Here is a 23,639-nt window from a genome sequence, read left to right as displayed (position 1 = left end):
ACTCTGATTACAAATGTTTTACGGCGTTCTCCGCGTTACCACTCCGTGATTAGAAGCTCTGACCGGTAAGCTTCCCATTGCACTCAAGAAAACGGGTACCACAAAAGTTGGTTGAAGAAAAGGAATAAACGCCGACCACAATAAAAACACTTTAAAAACAAACAAGACGTTTCGGCTCCCGCACGGGACCCTTGTTCACAAAGAAGTGTAAAGTCAGTTACGTTTCAATAGGTGCCGCAAGCATCGCGCATACACGTGAGGAAAGTTTCCGTCGTTGCGGTTGAGCGTGCGCTCTGTCGTCTGTACTATCAAGGATTCCAGATTAAGACGCGAAGACAATTTTCTTTCTTTTTCAATGATGCTGGCGCTGTCGCAATCGATTACGTGGCCAGTTGATTCTGCGTGTTCCGCCAAAGCATTAGATGCAGCGTTCTTTTTCTTGACGTCGTAGCGGTGTTGTTTTACTCTCTGCTCAAAATTTCCCATCTCGCCCACGTAAACATGATCGCATCCGGCACAAATGTGTACCACTCCGGGATACTTTTCTTTTGCCAATTTTTCTTTCACATTCACCAGCGAGTGTTTTAGCTTGTTTGCTAGAACATGGGCGATTTGCACATACTCGGGCCAAAGATTCGCTGATTCCGGGCACATATGGTACCGCTGCTCGCTTTTTTGGAGGCGCGTCAACATGACGTGCAGAGCATGACAGTCTGTTTTCAACAGAGCGAATAAAAGAATCCGGGTACCCACTAGAAATAAGGTCGTGATGCGTCTTCATTACGTCGGCCGAAGCATCTTTTGGGTCCGAGCAGATGCGGTTTGCTCGAAGCAGTAGAGAAGAAACAACTGACCGTTTGTGGGAGGCTGGATGCACGGAATTAAAATTCAAATATCGGCCAGTGTGGGTGGCTTTTCTATACACGGAAAACGATAATGCATGGTTGTTGCGCTTAACCAGTACATCAAGGAAAGGAAGTTGGCCATGCTGTTCTTCCTCGACAGTGAACTTGATAGCTGGATTCATGTTATTCAGGTGATTCGTAAAGGCTGGGAGAGCGTCCCTCTTAATTATGCTGAAACAATCGTCAACGTAACGAAGAAAAACTTTTGGCTTCGGGGTAAAGGAATTCAGTGCACGTTTTTCAATCAATTCCATTGTTAAATTGGCGGCTGTAACTGATACAGCGGCCCCCATCGCAATGTTTTGGCGGAACACGCAGAATCGACTGGCCACGTAATCGATTGGGACATCGCCAGCATCATTGAAAAAGAAAGAAAATTGTCTTCGTGTCTTAATCTGGAATCCTTGATAATACAGACGACAGAGCGCACGCTCAACCGCAACGACGGAAACTTTCCTCACGTGTATGCGCGATGCTAGGCCGAAGGAAAAATTCCTAAGCGCACTACTCCGGGCTTAGATGGGGTTCCCGTCAGCCTCATTAACGAACTCGGACATAACACTAAAGAAGCACTGCTGAAAGCCGTAGAAAAGTGCTTACAGGAGAGGGAAATACCAGACAGTTGGCGAAAAAGTAGAATGAACTTAATCTATAAAGGCAAGGGAGAAAAAGATAACATTCGCTCGTATAGACCGCTAACCATTACATCGGTGCTATACAGGTTGGCGATGCAGGCAGTAAAATTAAAAATAGAGGCGTGGGTAGAACAAAATGATATTTTGGGAGAACTTCAGAATGGATTTCGAATCGACAGGCGGTTAGACGATAATCTGTTTGTTCTTACCCAGTGTATAGAAATATCTAAAATAGAAAACAGGCCCTTATACGTAGCTTATCTAGATATCACCGGGGCGTATGACAACGTTAATCAGGAAATTTTGTGGGATATATTGAAGGAAGCGGGCATAGGTGACGACTGTGTACAGCTTTTGAGAGAAATATACCGAGAAAATACAGTTTGTATAGAATGGGAAGGAATAAGTAGCAAGGACAGCGTTGAAATTAGCAAGGGGCTGAGACAGGGATGCCCTTTGTCCCCGCTGTTATTCATGCTGTACATGGCGAGGATGGAAAAAGCGCTAGAAGGTAGCAACATTGGATTTAATTTGTCACACAAACAGGTCGGAGCGATGGTTGAGCAGAAGCTTCCAGGTCTATTTTATGCTGATGATATTGTCTTATTTGCGGACAGTCAAGATGATATACAGCGACTGGCAGATATATGCGGAAGGGAGTGTGAGGCTCTAGGACTAGGATTTAGTGCAACAAAATGTGGATTGATGATATTCAATGATCACGGAGACCATACGGTCTTAAAGGGCCCCTCACCAGGCCACATAGCAAATTTTAGTTAGACGCTGGAAGTTGTTGTGTGCCGAATGAAGAGCAGTATGCAGCAAGAATTTTTCAAATCGGTTCAGTACGAGCTGACAAAAACAATAATTTGTAGCGGCGCGAAACCATGATGCGAGGAGGCGAGTTTCAAACCCTTGCCACTCGCTCCGTGTAGCCTTAGCCATAGAGTTTCCTAAAATGACCTAGAGGGAACTCTGGCGCTGCGATCGTTCAGCCACCATGGGAATGATGGGTAGTACACGGATTTGCCTAGTCTTCGTGCTTGTGGGCTTCGAACGCACTTGTGGCTTTGTTTATTGCTATGTTTTGGTTTTCTTTCGGATAAAAGAATGGATCGTTGTGAACTTCGTGACCAGATTTGAATCGGTGAGCCTAAAGAAGTTAAAGTGGTGAAGTGAAACTGCTGATTTTTGCTGAACTTCGTTTTGCGACAAAGCGGATGCAGGCGACGCGGAGCCAAACGGAGCCGAAAGAACGAAGTTTAGACAAATCCGTGTACTACCCATGATTCCCATGCTGGCTGAAGCGCGATGTATTGCAGCTCCCATAGACACTAGCGCCAGAGTTCCCTCTAGTAAGTATTGTAGGAAACTCTATGGCCTTAGCAAGCCAAATCCCTTCCCTGCCCTCTTCACTTGACACTTGACACATGGGAACGTCATGCGCATGCATGGTCACGTGCGCATGACGTTCCCGAGCCAGCCCGAGCACGCGAGCGGCGTTGCACGGCCGCCACCTCTTTTTTTTATGTAGTGGCCATGGGCGTTTTGTCGGCGTTCTCTGTGGTGTACTGCCTGTTTCTGCGGGACGGGCATGAACGTTGAGACATTTGTACGGGCACGAGAGTGGCGGTATCATGCGCCAGTGCCGCATTACGTTTACTTGGACGCGGTAGAATGAACGAGCATAATGAGTGCTCGAACGCGCCAGAACATTACTTTCGTTTCCAGGGCTGGCGTCTGCTCGATGCGCTACCCGCGGGGACACGAACGCATGGGAAAGGGAGGCGCATTAGCCCCGCATCTCGCTGTAAGTCACGAAAAAAAAATTAAAAAGACGCACACATTTCCCTTTGTGTGTCTCATTATTTCTCTCAAGTTTTATTAATATATTCAAGCAACAAATTACACAAACTACACATGTCGTGTCAAATAATTATCGCAGCGTCACGTGCTACTGTTGGCGACGTCAGAGCACAGTCGTCTACGTAGAGGAGCGACGTCACAGCACTACCATCTACGTAGGGCCATTTTCTCATGTACGTCATCCCCTCATTCTCTAAAGCGCGCGCCCGCGAGAGGAAGGGCAAGCAGCGTTCACCTTGAAATTTGACCCATTTCTGCGGCGCGTAGCGTTGCAAATTTTGGCAGACGTGATCGTGAACGCCCATTGTATGCATTGCGCTCGTTAGCTCAAAATTGTCAAACCTGGTGAGGGGCCCTTTAATACAGGGCCAAAAAATACCGAGGGTAAGCGAGTACAAGTACCTCGGAGTATGGGTAAATGAGGGGGATAGATATATGGAGGTACAAGAGAAAGCATCGGTAGCAAAGGGAAAGAGGAATGCTGCAATTATGAAGCACAGAGCTTTATGGGGATACAATAGGTACGAGGTGCTTCGAGGGCTGTGGAAGGGTGTGATGGTTCCGGGGCTTACATTTGGGAACTCAGTGGTGTGCATGAAGTCAGAGGTGCAATCAGGAATGGATGTAAATCAAAGGACGGTGGGCCGCCTCGCCTTGGGCGCTCACGGGAAGACGACAAATGAGGCGGTGAAGGGTGATATGGGATGGACAGGCTTTGAAGTGAGGGAAGCGCAGAGCAAAATGAGATTCGAAGAGAGGCTGAGGAAAATGAAGAAGAGTAGATGGGCAGAGAAGGTTTTCAGGTATTTGTATAGAAAAAGCGTTGACACGCAGTGGAGAAAAAGAACTAGGAGGCTCACCAGTAAATATACGGCTGGCAGTGCGGGCGATATGGCAACAAGGAGCATTAAGCGGAAGGTCAGAGAGGCGGAGAAGACTTATTGGATGACAGCGATGGAAAAGAAGCCGGCTCTGAGTAACTACCGAAAAGGAAAAAAACGAAATAAGGAGGGAAAGGTTTTATGATAATTCAAGGGGAAGCGCTTTACTGTTTGAAGCAAGGTCGGGCTGCCTGAGAACGCGTAGTTATAAAGCGAGATTCAGTAACGAAGAAGAACATTGTACATGCTGCGGGGGGAACTAAGGAAACGATGGAACATGTACTGATTGAATGTGGCGATATTCACCCAGGTATACGTGTGGGCACGAGTCTACATGAAGCCTTGGGTTTTAGGGACAACAATGGAAAGCTGAACACGCCCGCGATAGAAATAAGTAAGAGACGGTTAGAGTATTGGTGGCAGAAAAGTAGAGATAAAGCACAAAAATAAATAATTGGGGGAAAAAAGGTTATTCTGCCTTAAGAGGCAGAGAGATGGACTGTGAATTTATATTTTTTGTTATAATAACATAGATTTAATCAATGTAGATAAGGCATTAGGACAACATGAAACAAGGAAGTTTTTTTTTCTTTTTTTTCTTTTTTATCCTTCGAGCCTGGTGGCAGACATGTCACCGCCCCGTTATAAAGGGGACGCTCATAGCATCCATCCATCCATCTATTGAAACGTAACTGACTTTACACTTCTTTGTGAACAAGGCTCCCGTGCGGGAGCCGAAACGTCTTGTTTGTTTTTAAAGTGTTTTTATTGTGGTCGGCGTTTATTCCTTTTCTTCAATGCCTCCTCCCGACCAGACGGGATTCCGTCAAACCTTGGATTTCAACAAAAGTTGGTTGTTCAAAGAGTTCATCTGTAGCGGCACGAGACTAAAAAGCCACCAAAACATCGCCCAATGTTAGCGGTGTAAGCACATTTCATGGTGGCTACCCTGTGCCACCGAGCAAAACTAGCGTCTTCGTGTACCCAGAAATTCCCTAGGGAAGTCGCCAAGTGAGGTGAAACTTGAGGCACTCGAGAGCGTGCGTTGCGTTAAAATTTCTCTGTATGTCCTGCTTCATGTTACATCGCGAGTGTTCGCTTGAATTGATAGATTGTCAAGACTATCAGCAGTGCTAAGAAATTCATCATCTGCGCATTTATTATTTGACCTGAAGTGTAGCAGCTGCCGTTTGAAGTAGACATCCGTAGCACTATGCGATCATGCTTCAGGCCACCTGATTCATTGGTATCTCGTAATAATCTCTGTTGGCATAATTAAGTTTCTCCATGACACTATTCCAAGAAGTGGCTTGGTCTGTTCTCTAATGAAGAGGGTTGCAGCTAATTCGTTTGCGTACAAGTACAGAAGAATTGAAGAAACCTTTGCTGTGCACTTGCGCGTTATTAGACGTTTGGGTGCTCGTACGGTGACTGGAGACTGCGTGGGCGCCTGTTTTGTAATTAAAGAAGACAAAGCGTCAGGCAACGTATGTGGCAGTTACGATTTCCCCTGCTGGTGGGCTTCGCTGCATAGCGAAACGTCGATACCGTAAATGCACAGTACAAGCTTTGTGGCATAACACAGCTGCAATGCCGTAAAGCTGACTATAGTGAATCTGTCATCTTATAACACGTATATATAATGTAAATATATAGTGCATTGAATCCAAGTGGCAGTGCAAGCGTGGCGTAAAAAAGCGGGGTACGAGTCAAAATATGGGCGGCATGCGCAGCACAGATTTCTTTGCGCTCCACAATGAAGGAATAGACCCTTTTCATAATTGTAAAGCTAGCTTTCCTGCCATGCAGTTTGCCCAAACTAATGGCGGCTAGTCACTTACTGCAAACAGCGTGTTCAAGCGCATTTTGCTTACGCTATGACGTGGAAAATGTAGACTCGGCTCTCTTGACATAAATACGCATAATAGACAAGCCTCAGCACGTGCAACTAGGACCTCGTCTCCACTCTAAGGAAGAGAGATGCCGCCATTAGTTGTTCAAATATGTAGCGCAGAGAAGCGCACTTGCGATTATGAAAAGGGTCTATTGCTTTGTAAGTTTTGCCGCTACACAGGGGTGTAATGCGACGAAAACTAAGTGCCACGCTGTGAAGCTTGCTAGCTGTGTCGCCAGGTTGCTTCATGTGGCGCAAAGTGTTCTCTGGTCCGATATACGTACACGTTTCACACGACCAGGTTGATAAAAAATAAGTAATAGGAAAACTTTAACGGCTTCACAGCAGCTTTAGAACCAACATTGTCTCGAGGGACAGTCCGAGACGCCCATCAACGGATCCTTCTAGAATGAATATTTAAGCTTCAGACAGGCATTTTATGCATTTTTAATTACGGGTATATCGAACTATTTAGCGATATGCCCTTTGATTCCGATGTATGCGAGTTTTACTGTATATACACTTAGCCGCGACAGTGTGCATTCGTAACATATTGGTCGGTTCATCGAAGCATTATGTGGTGGAGCATTGATTTTCCGGGCGTAAACAAATACTTTTTTATTATATAATAGATGTTGGTGCTTCTGTATAGCACCGGCTACTCCTTTTCACTGATGATAGGGTATGTCAAAAGCACAGCAATGAAAAAAAAATATTTCATAAAGATACAACAGAAAAAGTTATTCACAATTGTGTTTCATATGTCTGCTTGATACCGCACGCATGCGATGGGAGACATATGTAGACCGGGAACTCCACTGATCTGATGAGGAATTAAGCAATCTGCATCGCTGCGCCTCCTAGTACACACATCCCACGAAACACAAAACCTCTAAAAAACTTCTTGAAACGACTAAAAAGGTATGCAGACATCTAGGTATATTATGCAACGTTGAATAAACGTTTTTCACAAGAAGTTTTTTAGAAGACGTTGAAAAAACGTTTTTTACAAGAAGTCTTTTTAAAACGTTTAGTGAACATTTTTTTCTAGAGCTTTTATTTCCATTAAAATGCGCACATATGAACTTCGGTCGCTCCTATACGTTCGTAATCGCAAATATTGGTCGCTTGAACCGCATGCGCAATAAAAAGAAAGGGTAGCGCGTTTATATTTCTCCCCATTTTAACATGTGAAGATCGGTAAACCAAATTTTCCCATCTTTTAGCCCACCATGCACGTGAAGGATACAAAATCATTCGCCGAACATCGATCACCATCGCTTAATTGATGAAATAAAATGTGATACAATGTATGGGCAGTATGGGGACCGAGAGTGCCCCCGGACCCTTCGAGCGTCATCTCCAGTTCGTTCGCGCGCAGACCATGCTTGCCGAGGCGCGCTCCTAGCGAGGGCGGAAGAAAAGCGTCTTTTCCTCACCCTCCCGCCGTCGAGAGGCGAGACATGGCCTCAGAGATAGCGGGCGCGTCCCCCATCTCGGAGGCCATGGTCGAGACATGTCGCCACCCATGGTCGCCATTGGTCGCCACACACTTCGTCATTCTACGTCATCGTGTCGTGCCCTCTCATTGGCCGCCCGTGACGCCGCTCTGGCGCTCTCGCCGCTCTCGCTCTTATCTCGCTCTCTTTCCACCGAAGCCGCCGACGATAACTGCGCAGTATAGTTTCAAGCGTTTCAAGTTGAATATCCTTTCTCCGTCTTTTCGGAATGTGCTTCTTGTTCGTCCTGCTATTTTTTCGTGTCAAAACTCCAGGACCTCATTGTCTTCCAGACACCCAACAGACGTAAGTGTCATTTTTAGCTTTCCGCGCGAAAGGGTCTGCCATGGAAAGAAAAAAGAAAGCTATCGGCTCCCTATCGCGTCGGCAGAAACATCGCCGACTTCATGCTGCAGTTGAGCCGCTTTTTCGCCAGACCGCCTCGATGCAAAATATTGAAAGTAACTTTTCAGCACAAAACTCAACTACTGAAAGCGTAGATAATGCCTGCCTGGTTACAATCTGTGTTGAGGGTGATGAATGTGGAAGTGCGTCACCTGAACCCGCCGACAGGTCACCTGAACGAATTATACATGAGAGCGCCAGCTCATGCCCGTGTTCAAGTAACTTTGCTGTGAGGCCTTAGAAGGATGTGCAGAAGGCGTCAAAACATATGCTTCGAAAATGTTCCGATTTGTCATAATTTTTGAAAGACATGGGGTAAGCTGTTGCACGCACATGCTTGGCTGACTTCATTGTGCCATTTGCGTGCAGGATGAAAATAAAGTTCTGAGTATTGCCGAAACCACGACACGATTATGATGGCCACCGTTGTGGAGGAACTCGTTGATTTTGCTTACCCGGGATTCTGAAACATACCTAAATTTAAGCGCATTGTGTGGGCAACAGCTGTTCAGCTGCACTTTCCTTTGGCTGTTACAAGTTTTCTACTGTTAACTAGGTTTTGCTGTTGTGCTTGTGTGTATCTGTGGTTGAAATTTCTAAAGTATCTTGTTTTCTGTACTCATAAGTGACCTCAACACACTTGGTAAAAATTTTTAGCACATAAGCAACACAAAGCCGAAAAGGGACAATCTGTGCACTAACTTTAAAAAAAATGGTTTATTGCACACGAGGCACTTGTAGACAATGGGGTGGTGCCCTCAAGCTTAACCAAGGTGCCATGCAGAGAGATGTCTTCTTCCGCTTTATTTTAGCAAAATATACGGCATACTGATCACTTCGCGAACTCCTCCATGTTCAAGAAAGTCAGTGCTTCATTCGAGAAGGACAGTCGAGGAGTGCTAACAAAATTGATACCCCCTATTGCAATTTTTGCAGCTTCTATTATCAACTTCGTTAGTTCAACTCTATTAGCTGATAAAACATTTGTGTTCTGAAAGAAAGGTTCCCACTCACATGCTCTACACTGTAACGCCAGACATCCATCGTGTTTACAAGATTACAATGCTGTCTTATAAATGCCATTGTATGTACCGCAACTAGGCAGGACAACAGAAAGGAACAGACGAACACTGTTGTCCTGTCTAGTTGCGCTACTTACGATGGTATTTACTATGTCGAGACACTCACCCAACATTCGCTCGCCTCTTTTAAAAATGCTCTCTTAACCTATCATTCCTGCAGTGGCCCATTTCCCGGCATACTGCTTACCGCATGAAAGAGGTATCTGATAAATGACAGCTTCTCTGCATTCCAGAAACTGTGTCCTATGTTGTTTCTTGCAGGCAGTCGTCGTCTTTGGTGCTTGAGTGCTGATTCTGCAAATCGATTTCAGCTTGCATCGAGCTGAAAAACTACTTGCACATTAGCACGTGATGCCAACCTTTTTATTCTGTACTTGAATAGTGCAACAACTCCACGGAACACATAGCACATTGGAAAGATTCACACACAACACGTCACTCAAACAAAGGTGTTAGTCGCAGAGGTCCCGATTAGGAAGTATCACTCCATTGCTCTAGTCTGCCATTCCAACAGTGATGTTGCTCAAAAAGGAATAGCTGTTGTGCCACACTTGCACGAAATTTTGCACTACATCATAAGGTTGATGTCACTTGCTAATGTACAAATAGTTTTTACGCTCCATGAAAGCTGAAATCGATTTGCAGAATTAGGAGCCAAGCATCGAAGAAGACAACTGCTTGCCAGAAACGACATAGAATGCGGTTTGTGGAATGTGGAGAAACTGTCGCTTATCAGATACCTCTTTCCTGCAGTAAGCAGTATGCCGTGTAAACAAGCAGCTGCATGAATGATAGGTTAATAGAGCATTGTAATCTTGTAAATAAAGCCAATGATGGGTGGCTTGCATTGTCCTGTAGAGCGTGTGGGTGTGAACCTTTCTAGCAGAACTCAAAGGTTTTATCAACCAATAGAGCTTAACTAACGAGATTGATAATACTATAAGCTGCCAAAATCGCAAATATCCGTACCACTTGTGTTAGTACTCTGTCCCTGTCCTTGTCAGATAAAGAATAGACTTTCTGGAATGTGCAGTAGTCTGTGAGTTTATGAGTGTTATGTATATCTAAAAATGAAATGGAAAAAGACAAATCTCGGTGCATTGCGTCTTGGTGCAGTGTGAGTGCCCCGGCATTGTGCAACCGTTTGCCTCGTGTGCAATAAACCATTCTACTGAAAGTTAGTGCACATGTTGTGTCTCCATTTTTGTTCTTGTGTTGGTTATGCGAAAAAATTCTTTGCATGTGCTACCAACTAGGGCGAATTTTTCCCTAAACCAATGTCGCCCTGTGCTACGGTGTTTGTTGTTGTTTAACCAAACTAGCTTCTTGTTTCGTTTTATTTATTTCTTGGTTATGCTGGTGTAGGTGCATGCTTGACTGAAACATTTTCCTGGCTCATCGTGCCTTTTGTGTGCAGGCTGAAATTAGAATTCCAGGTATTCCCAAAACCACGATATTATTGACACACACCATTGTAGAGGAACTCTAAATTTTGCCTACCCAAGATTCTTTAACATATCTAAATTTACTTCATTGAGACAAAATAAGCCATTGAACTGCTCCTATTGGCGTTTACAAATGTTCGATGATTTAGCAAAGTATTGCTGCTGTGCTCGTGTGTTTGCCAACAGCCTTCCGATTTTTGTTGTGCTGATACATGTCTGATTGATTGAGACACGTTGTACTTTACCGTGCCTTTTGCGTGCAGGTTCTTGAACAAAGTCATCAATTCCATTGCTCCAGCCTATTTCAAGTGGCCAACATATTGTTTGGAATTGCTACAATAAAGGTTATGCATGATAACAACATTTGTTGGAATTTCGCATTTACTTTTGGAAGCGTGGTATAACGTATTCCATAAAACACAAGTAATGAAAATGGCCCGACATCAAAATGCTTAGATGTGTTGAGAACAATGAATTAAGGCAATGTCATGTCTGAATAAATAGGGCTAACCAATTCTTTGGCCAGAAGAACACCAATTTTGCTGAGATAAAAAATTCTTGAACACAGGGTGTCGCCGGAGCCGCTTCGATTAAGCGGACTTTTCTTCAAGGCTGGAACTTGAAGACAAGTTAGTTTGTCAAAATGTTGGCTCCAGCAACACGCTAGTCAATTCGTTGTATCATGCCAGTGTTTTGCAATCACGTTTTAGCTGTTCACTGTCAAGCGTAATAGGTAAAGGGATGCCTGCGTAATATGGCGTCGCATTAATTTCTCGAGCTACTCTAGCGAGCAGGATTGATAATTCAAAAAAGGCAGAAGTTGAGGGGAAGATGGAAGCTTGAAGAGATGAGAAATTCTTCGACAAGGTGTGTCGCTGGAGTCAGCGCTTCGACAAGCAAACTTGTCTTCTTCAAAGCTGTGAATTGACAAGTCTGCTTGTCGAAATGGCTCCAGCGACACCCCGTGTCGAAGAATTGGTCATCTCTTCAAGCTTCCATCTTCCCCTAAACTTCTGCCTTTTTTGAATTATCAATCCTGCTCGCTAGAGTAGCTCGAGAAATTAATGTGATGCCATATTACGCAGGCATCCCTTTACCTATTACGCTTGACAGTGAACAGCTAAAACGCGATTGCAAAAGGCTGCATGATGCAACGAATTGACTAGGGCAAGCTCCTCAACAAGCTGGTTTGCATGAAAAATAAAAGTCTAAAAAAGCTCTTAAAAAGATCTAGCAAGAAGTTTTTAGAATTCTTGCAAGCAGTTTTCTAGACTTCTAATAACGTGGCGTTAGCACAGCTACAGGAAGTTTTCAAGCTGCTTACGTCTAAATAACATCTCAACTAAACTTCTAATATACTTTTGGAGTTTCCTTTCTAGATGTTTAGTAGAAGTTTTCTAGCTTTTCTTGTGTTTCGTGGGATGCTGTGCTCCAAGTAGGGAGGCTGCAGCTTCGGCGTGACATTCGTTCGCGTGGTGGCTCGATCGCCACAAGCATTTGTTTAAAACAAGCAATAATATTGATCATTCGGTGACTATCACGGAATATTGGAGCTAAACGTTTTTCCAAGGTACCTTTTGGGAAAAGCTAGCTTTTCTGGAACTACAAAACAAGGCCCAAACAGCAGCTCATATGAATATATAGCGTGCTAGCGGTTCCGATCATGTCTCAAACTTCGTCGTCCAAAAAGAATCAGCTTCGTAAACTAATGCACTGTGCACCTAATGCACTGTGCGGCTACGCCTGCACTCGCAGATGCATATTAAATTGATCTCATTGAGCTGAAACAAAACTGATTCCCCCTCCTTGCGAACTGCTTGCCCCTTAGTCAAAAAGTGGCCCTTCCCAAAAAAAGCAGCAAGTATGCACCTTTATTCGTGCGTCCATTAAATCAAGCCACCTGCATTTCCATGGTTAAATCACATGACTGCATTGCAACGCCTCGCACGCACGTAAAGCCACGGGCCTAGGCTAGGTACATCTCGCTTGGAATTTCCTAGGGACAGCACCAAAAAGTAGTCTGGCAACGCGGGCATGTTTTGGTGGCTTTTTAGTCGCTCCCGCTGTAGCGTTAGGGTGGTAGCGTGCCGTCGCAGCGACATCGTCTCAAGATCTCAACATGTTGCTGGCTCGCGATAAGCCACGCGAGCAACGCACGGTTCATGTTCCTGGGACGTCCAAACCACGAAAAAACACGCGCTGGCAAAGAACGAGTGCTGATAAAACCCCAAGGTAATGCTCGATGAAAGCTTCAGCGTAAAAAATGCTGCGTATATCCACCGAGGATTGAATACTAGAAGCTACCGCCTACGTCACTGAAATGCTAGACTTCACCACGAACCGATGATGAACGGTGCCTTCGTTTATTGCAAATATGTCGAGAGCACCGTCGAGCACCATAACGCAAAATTGACGTCGGCGGAATTACCAGATGGCGCCCTAACTTTTCCGATTTGCTCAATAGCCAATCAGCGCGCACCAAAGGCGATACTTTTGCGATTGTCGCCTTTTGAGAATACGGGCCCAGAAATACCAACGGAGAGTACTAAGAGCTTGTTCAAGCACGCAAACGGTGAGATTTCAACGGGTGACGGCTCGCTTTCCATGCCCTCACGATGGCGCGGGCTATCCCACACTCCTTTGCGAAGCGAAACTTGACGAAAAGCTCACCGTCAGGTGGCGTATTTATGAAAAGGGTGCATGAAGTGCATGAAGTCAGAGGTACAATCAGGAATGGATGTAAATCAAAGGACGGTGGGCCGCCTCGCATTCGGCGCTCACGGGAAGACGACAAATGAGGCTGTAAAGGGTGATATGGGATGGACAGGCTTTGAAGTGAGGGAAGCTCAGAGCAAAATGAGATTCGAAGAGAGGCTGAGGAAAATGAAGAAGAGTATATAGATTGGCAGAGAAGGTTTTCAGGTATTTGTATAGAAAAAGCGTTGACACGCAGTGGAGAAAAATAAATAGGAGGCTCACCAGTAAATATACGGCTAGCAGTGCGGGCGATATGGCAATAAGGAGCATTAAGCGGAAGGTCAGAGAGGCGGAGAGGACTTATTGGATGGCAGCGATGGAAAAGAAGCCGGCTCTGAGTAACTACCGAAAGGGAAAAAACGAAATAAGGAGGGAAAGGTTTTATGATAATTCAAGGGGAAGCGCTTTACTGTTTGAAGCAAGGTCGGGCTGCCTTAGAACGCGTAGTTATAAAGCGAGATTCAGTAACGAAGAAGAACAATGTACATGCTGCGGGGGAACTAAGGAAACGATGAAACATGTACTGATTGAATGTGGCGATATTCACCCAGGTATACGTGTGGGCACGAGTCTACATGAAGCCTTGGGTTTTAGGGACAACAATGGAAAGCTGCACACGTCCGCGATAGAAATAAGTAAAAGACGGTTAGAGTATTGGTGGCAGAAAAGTAGAGATAAAGAACAAAAATAAATAATGGGGGAAAAATGGACTGTGAATTTAAATTTTTTTTGGTATAATAACATAGATTTAATCAATGTAGATAAGGTATTAGGCCAACATGAAACAAGGAAGCTTTTTTTTTCTTTTTTTTTCTTCGAGCCTGGTGGCAGACATGTCACCGCCCCGTTTTAAAGGGGACGCTCATAGCATCCATCCATCCATCTATGAAAAGGGTCGGTAGCAAAGGGTCCATCAAAAGGGTCGGTAGCAAAGGGAAAGAGGAATGCTGCAATTATGAAGCACAGAGCTTTATGGGGATACAATAGGTACGAGGTGCTTCGAGGGCTGTGGAAGGGTGTGATGGTCCCGGGGCTTACATTTGGGAACTCAGTGGTGTGCATCCCAGTTAAAAAAAAACAATTGGAACCAATTGGAAAATTTCCACCTGGTTCCAATTGGTTCCATTTGTGAATTAGTACACAGTTGGGCCATTTGGACCAATTGGGCCAATTGGTTGTATGCCAATTGGGTCAAATGGTGCAGTAGTACATAACCAATTGGGCCAATTGGCTGTATTCTAATTGGGCCGATTGGTTGTTCTCCAATTGGGTCAAATGGTGCAGTCAGCACATAACCGTTTGGGCCAATTGGTTGTATTCCAATTGGTTCAAGTGGCGCATGCCCAGGTGAAATTCCAGGATGAATTATAAAGTAGAATTCAAATTGGCCAGAACTTGCACAGATTTCAGCTGGTTGCTATCGCATGTAACTTAGTTGGTTCCTACTTTGATTGGCTCAGGACCTGCTGGTCCAGCCAACTGCACACAGCCAGGCAGCATGGTGGGGAAACTCAGAATTTATTTGAACACTTGCAGCAGGTTTTCTTATAATTAGAAGATATCCTTAGATGAGCAGTGTGCTTGCGCGTATCCTTGTACACCACCTGAAAGAAATTAAGGCAATAATGACTCATCAAACGTACAGCAAACGTATAGTTTTACCAAATAACATGCGTGGCATGAGCCCATTCGCGTTGAGCAGTACAACGTTAAAATGGCCCTTAATTAGCCCAGTCTGACAAGCACTCGCACAGTTTATGCTGTAGGAAAACTATGTAGCGATTATTAACGTTCGCCGTCGCGGCGGTCCATTATTCACAGTGCTCGGCAAGCTGACACGAAAGAAACGAGTTCGATCCTGCCCGCAGCGGTCGCATTTCAATGGAGGCGAAATGCGACTCTTACTGCAACAGATTATTTTTCATTCAATACTACTCTCACTAGATGTCAAATGAATTCGCTTGCACATAATCGCTCGCGCTTTCTACAAAGACACATGTGCGCCATAGGCATTACACAAAGGATGCTTACATAAACCGGCATGTAGTGTACTTCGCGCACTTCATCGCATACTGCAGCAAGGTACAATGACAACACACAAATACTCCGGACAAACGTTCGCTTACACTCCAAATATGTAAGTGCAATACTTACATGGAAGGATCAGAGCTGAGGAAATCGCGATGATCCTGAATCGACGCTGACGAAGCGATCACCGCATGGTACAACCAATACAACACCAAACACCGCTCGAACATGCTGATGTTGACTTAATTGTAACACTTTCCACAGATAGAAGCAACCAAAAATAAATGTCTCATATCAATGTCACCAAGGTTCCTCTAGGAAACACGCTGCACTACTGAACATGCCGCACGCACACATAGAAAGAGAGCAAGAGAGCACCACGACTAGCCAGGGTTGCCAGGTCGAAAATACAAAAAATAGCCAGAAAATTGAAAAAAGTAGCCAAAATGTAGCCAACTTGAGCCAAGGGCAGTAAAAGTAGCCAAAAGCAGCCACGCATGTGTGAAATCCCCTTCTACATTTGTATTTATATGACTAATACCCCTGTCACACGGCAAATCTAATGTCATTCACAACGAATGACATTAAGCGGACCTAATGCCATTTTACCTGCGTGCTGTCACACGGCGAAAACAAATGTCATTTTGCAATGATGACCATGACCTTTGCCCTCTCGAGCCGTGACTTTGGGAGAAGTAAAGGACTATCAAATCTTGCAGCTAAACGTTCGTACTCTCAAAAATAACTTTGACATCACTAAAAAATTGCTGTAAAAATATATGCGCAGCCGTTTCCACAATTTTCCACGGCCACACGGCATAAAATCAAGCCAGTCAAGCAGTCAAGCCAAGGGCCAATCGAGATTCAACATGGCCGACAACATGACGATGAGAGGAAGCACGACCGACGTTCCGGCTCCCGAAATACGACGGCGTCGGCTACTGCGCGTAATCACCACCTGGATGGCCATGCGAGCCAAACACCGCAGCGAGGAAAGACTTCTGCGCCTTGCGCTTGAAGAGCAAGAAGCTTTCACTCGAGCGTGCGAGGACGCGATGTGCGCCAACTTGTTCACGATGGCGGCTATTGCGATTGAGCTGCTGCATCCCATTCAGAGAGAGCGCTGGGCCTTTCAGCGCAACGAAAGGTGGTTTGAAGGCACGCTGCCGCACTTGGGCGATGCGCACTTCAGGCAGTCATTACGTGTGACGCCTGCAACATTCAACTACCTTGTGAATGTTCTGACACCTGTGCTAGAACGAGCAGACACGAACATGCGGCCGGCTGTGTCAGTGGCGAAGAGAATAGCCATCGGACTGTACCGGCTACGTTCGACGGCGGAAGACGCCACCATTGCACATTTGTTTGGAGTCGGTCGGTCGACAGTGAATGTAATATGCCGAGAATTTTTCGCGGCAGTTATCAAAACACTTGAGGGCCAGTGGCTTCGGATGATCCGCCGTGCTGAAATGGGGGAGCACATAAGGAAGTTCCACAGAGTCAGTGGCTTTCCGCAGGCAATCGGTGCTTTGGATGGTTGTCACATCCCGGTATCTCCACCAGAGGAGCATGCAACTGACTACTTCAATTACAAGGGATGGTAAGTATTTCGCCTGTCCTTCACCTGCGAAGGAGCCATAGCAATTTTTCGTGCGAGGAACATGTATGCTTCCACTTTGCTAACGTAAATACTAGGCGCATGGGAAAACATTGTTGTTTCTCAACAAAAACAAAATACTTGTCTAAGTACTGCTGTCGCAGGACTATAGATAAAATTTCTTGGAACGCACGAGTTTACTACTTAACTGAGTGACACGAACGTGTATCTGTAAGGTGAATTTCGGCTACCTTAAACATGCAGGAGTGCTTAACGTCAGATAAATGAGCAAACGTGATTAGATGAAGCATATATGCAAATTCTTTTTGCATGTAAGAGCGAATGCACTCGGCAAAGCTTACATTTACTCATGGGTTGTGGCCGACGTGCTGCCAAGCTTTTGCAATCACTAATGAGTGCGAGATTCTTAAATGAAATAACACGCTTGAAGGAATCACTCATTTTACTGCAATAAGTAGGAAATTTGGCTGTTCATAGATTTTGATTTTCTTTCTCATGCAGGTACAGCATGATACTCTTGGCACTCGTTGACCATCAGTACCGATTCAGGTATATCAACGTGGGAAGCCCGGGCAGGTGTCACGATGCTTTTGTGTACGGTCGTTCAGATTTTTGCAAGCTGGTGGAGAGCGACTTTTTCAAAACTCCCGTCTCCGTCATTGAGGGAACTACAGTAGCACCAATAATACTGTGTGACCAAGCGTTCCCTCTAACGGCAAACCTTCAGAAGCCGTTCGCAAACGCAGTTACAGGAAGCCGTGAAAGGATGTTCAACTACCAGCTCTCAAGAACCAGGAGAATAGTAGAGAATGCCTTCGGGAGGCTGAAGGCTCGCTTCAGATACACTTCCAAGAGAATGGAGTGCAAGATCAAGACAGCCAAACAGGCCATCAGAGCTGCATGTGTGCTGCACAACATCTGCGAGACACTCAAAGACCCAGTTGAATACCAATGGGAGCAGGAGCTGCATGACTTCAACACGCAGTATCCTCAGCCAGCCCACAGCACTGATGTGTCCAGTGGTGATGGTGAACGTGTGAGGGAGGCACTCGCAAACTATTTCTTTAGACAAGCTCAGCAGCAATAGGAGAGCAGCACGCACTTTTGTGTGCTCTCCATTTCAATGTAGTGTGGACACAAGCTGCTCTTGAGGGCCAATCAGAATAACACTTTTTACTCGTCTCCTTTTTTCAGGACATTTACTTGGTATGCTAAAAGACTACAATGTGTTCAAATTCCGGCTGATCCCTCACTGTGGGAATCGATGTTATGCGAAACAGTCGGTGAGCAGCGGTTTTTGCTGTATGTATAGGAATCGGTCAGCCAGCAGCTGTTTTTGCTGCATATGTTGTTTGTTTGAGCATAGTGTTACAACATGGATGGATGGACTGTTTTTTTTTTTTTTAGTTTGAAGTTTATTTCATTATTTTTGTGGTACATGTACAGGGAGGATGTTGTACGGAGAGGATGTAATTTGTGTGCATATCATGGGCTTACCAGGCATGTTGACTAAACTTCTTTGTAAAGGTTATGTCATTGTACGACAAGAAGCCGGCACTGGTGTTACAGCACAGGAGGTGAAATGTAAGCAGGCTTTGTTGCAGGGACAAGCAACTCTACAAAACAGTTAACTACATTGTTATACAGAGGATGGCCAAAACTGGAACCACAATTCACATTACGTATGCACTACCACCATCTTTTCAAGCATTATCAAATCATGAATGACAATCTACCACTATCCCTCAAGAGGAAGGTATATAACAGCTGCATCTTACCAGTACTTACCTACGGAGCAGAAACCTGGAGACTTACAAAGAGGGTTCAACTTAAATTGAGGACGACGTAGCGAGCGATGGAAAGGAAAATGATAGGTGTAACCTTAAGAGACAGGAAGAGAGCAGAGTGGGTCAGGGAACAAACGGGGGTTAAGGACATCATAGTTGAAATCAAGAAGAAATGGATATGGGCCGGGCACGTAGCACGTCGGCAGGATAACCGGTGGTCATTAAGGGTAACTGACTGGATTCCAAGAGATGGCAAACTCGTGAGGGGGAGACAGAAAATTAGGTGGGTAGATGAGATTAAGAAGTTTGTAGGTATAACATGGCAGCAGAAAGCACAGGACCGGGTTGATTGGCGGAACATGAGAGAGGCCTTTGCCCTGCAGTGGGCGTACACAGGCTGATGATGATGATGATGCACTACCACCACAAGTGATGTCAGGCAACTGTTGATGTAATACATTTATTCATATTCTGTATTGGCTAAGGGTTGTTGATGCATGTTTCCCAGCATTTGGCTGTCACATTAAAATCGCAGACTATTTAAAAAGTGTATCTTTCTTTTATTTATTCCAAACAGTCTCAATGCTTCCATGCCAATTTTTGCTGTCCTTAGTTGATACAGAACATGATTCACCTGTGGCACATACCCGCATGCTGTGGACTGTGGTATGCGAAAGGGTTTCATGATGTACGCAACATGCGTGTCAGTTATTTGTGTTGGCGCCCGTCAGTCATATTTGTCATACACTAATATCTTCCTGTGCCAATTTTGGTATATAAGGATGTGAACGCACAGGTTTGGGCTGCTGGATAGTTAGAAACGGCCAAGAGTGTTTAGATTGCTAAGAAATGCTTCACATATTTTTGGAACAGCACTTTTATTGATTTGCTATCTTTTCAAGAATGCCAATCAAACGATCCTCTCTTTCGCCTGCCTTCTCTTGAAACTTGGCAAGGCGTTCACGAGCTTCCTGCTCTTGTTTTTTTGAGCTTTCCAGAAACTGTCGCATAAGCTTCTGCTCCTCTACGAGCTGTGCCAGCAGGGTGTCCTTGTGATTTCGCCTGCTGTCACTTTTTGTGCGCTTAGTAGGCTGCAGTGGGGCCGTTGCCCTGGTGTTTTCTGCAGGTGTGGTGGGGACACTTGGTGTTGATGTAATGCGGTCAGCGCCATCAGCAGTGACAGGGCTGGGGGGACGGCTGGGCTGGGGTGGTGACCGGGCCGGGCTGGGCAAATCAGGCTCACCGCAAACTGCTTCTTCTTCAGACGTGCCATGCACCATGCTGTGCACAATCTGAAAGAAGAAAAACAAATACTGTAGATTTTATGCCTGCAATGTGTGTGCGACCATCCATGTAGTTATACATGTGAGCTGTCATTTTACAAAACTATGAGACTGTTTTATACACAACATATTATAATAAAAGATGTAATTATCATGACAAGTGTCCTAACATTCAGCTGCTCAGTGCAGCTCTACAGTGACCTTGCCACAGTGTATACAACATGCATATTGCATTCACCTGATCCACAGTCTCTCCAGGCCCGCAGCCAATCTCTTCCGTTAAGCTCCTGTCATTGACAGGGAGCGTACCTAAAATTGATGGATCTCCCAATAAAATTTCCAGGTGATGCCTCCTTGTCCGGTCGATTTCTTTCTGCAGATTTCTCTGTAATGGTAATCGGAAAGCATCAATACAAGGCATTCTTGTCTTTTTTTTTTCTAGTCTGCAAATACAGCAACGCATGTGCTTGGTTTTCCTCGTTGCATTAGGTAAAAACAAAATGTGACCGCAGTAACTGCGGCGGCGCGGTGAATGGCATAGCAACAAGTCGTAATGTTATGCGAAATCAGGCTAACAGCTAAATATTTTCGATCCGATCTCGCGTAATTCTACCAAACACTGGTGTATGGGAATACGGCCGCTCCCGCTATGGTTCTGCGGCGGCGCAGATTCGCAGCGCAAACATACACCCTATGCCAGTACGGCATAGGAAATTTTCTAAGAGAACGCCGCAGAGGTGAGGGCTTTCTTTCAAAACACGCCGAACACTGAAGCGGTGCCGCACCCTACACAAAGCACGCCGCAATCGATAGGCCCAACGCAATGCTCTAACAAGCAACACAGACATGCTGACGCCAAAATTGCAACAACGATGTTTGCGTGGCAGTAATAAACAGGAGAAAAATTTACTTACCGGTACTTGTTGCCAAGATTCTCTATCTTGGCCTTGACGGCTTTGAGTGATTTGTCGATTCCCGCGGCGTGGAGCGCCTCAACGATCGCCGCGTACACCTTCGCATTCCTTTTCGCTCTGCGAAGGTCCCCAATGTGATCTTGCCAGATTCTAATAAACACAAATGTCTCTGTCTCCGTCCATTGGACGCGGCCTCTAGGCTCCGGTTCACACATTACGAACGCACGCGCTACTCGGAGGATCAACACAAACGCACGTGCTACAGGCTACCAAGGCAACTACGACAACAGAGTGGCATTGAAACATGGCCACCGTCTAGCGTCTGTAGCTGCGCGCAGTTTTCTTGCAGAAACATTTGGGCGTGCTTTAATGCCCACAAGTCAACCATTCACTAACCTACTAAAAATAAGCTATTTACAAATTACAATAGTTAAATATACATAAGTCGATAGCGACCTTCGTGAAAGGTCCCTGTCGTCGAGACTACGCATTCGGTCCGAAATCGAATGCGAATGAGTTTCGCGAACCCATTCGATGGAAAATGTCATTTTCGTCAAATGACCTTATTTCTCCCGTGTGACAGCAAACAAATGACATTACAAACGAATGACATTTGTTGTAAATGACATTAGATTTGCCGTGTGACAGGGGTATAAATGCAAAAGCCTTCCGGCGAAATTGTAAATATGTGCTGCCTGAAGAATTCAAAATCATAATTCCGGAGATTTCAGCATAAATTCTTGACTTTAGCAATCATTTCATGCATGACGACATAGTGCTCGCGCTGTTGAAAAAAAAAATGAGTCTCTCTCCACGCGTCTTGCTTGACTTTTCTTTAAATGACTAGAAGTTGCGACAATAAAATTGAGTCTACGGCATGAGTTACGGCATTGAAACATAAATGGAAGCCCTTTCGCAAAAATTTCTGCCATGATGACGAATGCAGTGTCGCAGTCCTTACTAAGCCTAAGAAACGATAGATGCAGTTCGTCGGGTATCCAAGAAGGATTGTTTGTTGGGTGAGTTGGTACGACATTCTAAGGAGAGCACCAAAGAAAGAAAAAAACAGGACACAAAAGGCAAAAGCGGCAACAGAAGCGCTCACTAACAGCTGTTATTAGTGAGCGCTTGTGTTACCGCCTTTTCCTCTCGTGTCCTGGTTTTTCAGTGCTCACTTGAAATTTTTAACGAAAAGAATCAGGCGCAAAAGAGACGAACACAAGAAGTGGCATGGACGAACGCCTACTGACAACTGATTTTATTCAAAGAAAACGGGAATACATATAGGCTCACATTTCGACAGCGTTAATCACATGGTGTTCTTAAAAGCGATAAAACTATACGTGGTGACGTGTCTTTAACAAAAAAGGACATACGATCAACGACACGTGGTGTATAAGGCCAAAACAACATGAATATGAAAGAGCAACAATTGAATAAATGATAACAGCAACAAAAAATGCAAACAGATCACACGTAACCACCCATAAAAAACATTTTTCCTCTTCCAGACATGCGCGGTCGGTATACCACCTAATGCGAGAAGTTACTTTAACCCAGTGCTTCTACAAAGGAGATTTCGCATTCGTATAACACTTTTGATGGTTCGCTGACGCAGTTAACGCCCTTTCCTTTGATACAGAAGGCTTCTTTGATTTCACGTGCAACTTTGTCTCGACTCCTACCCAAAACCAAAGTTTCCTTTAGACGAGGAACGCAACCGCAGGCTTTACAATGTATTGCTAAATTGGACCCAGTACCTTTGTCAAGTGAACGCTCATGTTCTCTCAACCGCTCATTTAGACAACGCCCCGTTTGTCCTATGTAAATCTTATTGCATGACAGCGGGATCTGATACACCACATTATGTTCGTCTCTTTTGCGCCTGATTCTTTTCGCTAAACATGCACCAACTAGCACAGCAAAAAGTTCTACTAGAACTCACTTGAAATGTCGGATATACTATTTCTAATGTCGATGAGTACTCAGAGCCCTGGATGCGGAGCCCTTTCGATTCCTGTTCACGTGCAATTTCGGCTTAAAGCCACGTTCAGCAATGGGTGATCTGCAAAAACAGGCTCCATGCAACAGTTCCCGCTGAGTCCCTACCAGGCATGCAAAAGCATTGTTTAGTGTGCGCGACGCCTGCTTGACTGGAAGGTTATACACGTGTAGTTTTTTATATATATATTTATGTTATGATCGACCATTGAAGCTTACGCCTGCTTAAAGGCCAACTCCGGCGATTTTTCGAGGTCGATGGATCTCGATGAAATTCGCTGGGTACGTTCCTTTGAAAGTTTCCGTCATTTATGCCAAATTACAGGCTTGAGACACGCGCAGATTGTTTGCAAATGAATTTTAAAGATTGCCTGCAAACGCCCTCCCGGTTTCCCACAATTATTGGCAACATTGCGTCTGTCACGTCAATATTTTTAAGGCGACGGAAGTGACGCAGCCGAGGGCACCGCTAACTGTCAGTATCAGACGCGGCACTGTCAGTCGCAGACATTACAGCTGATGCGCGGCGTCCTCACCTCTCCACTGTGCGCCTGCTCGTCCCGGCCAAGGTCGATTCAAATAGGTCGCGAAGCTTCGGGCGAAAAACGGTTCAGAACCTATTGCCAACGACACCAGCAA

At 45.1% G+C, this 23,639-nt stretch overlaps 1 protein-coding gene across 1 annotated transcript; it reads left to right on the top strand.

Annotated features, from left to right (window-relative positions):
• Positions 1–16,266: 16,266 nt before the first annotated feature.
• LOC119406738 (uncharacterized) lies at positions 16,267–18,102 on the top strand. The gene is made up of 2 exons (XM_037673469.1): positions 16,267–16,997; positions 17,517–18,102. Exons 1-2 carry the CDS (start codon positions 16,267–16,269, stop codon positions 18,100–18,102), a joined length of 1,317 nt encoding a protein of 438 aa, XP_037529397.1.
• The last annotated feature ends 5,537 nt before the right edge of the window (positions 18,103–23,639 follow it).

Source organism: Rhipicephalus sanguineus, chromosome 10, assembly GCF_013339695.2.
Source record: "Rhipicephalus sanguineus isolate Rsan-2018 chromosome 10, BIME_Rsan_1.4, whole genome shotgun sequence".
Taxonomy (NCBI): domain Eukaryota; kingdom Metazoa; phylum Arthropoda; class Arachnida; order Ixodida; family Ixodidae; genus Rhipicephalus; species Rhipicephalus sanguineus.
The sequence above is the reverse complement of the archived record's forward strand: the minus strand, read 5'-3'. Positions and strand labels throughout refer to the sequence as shown.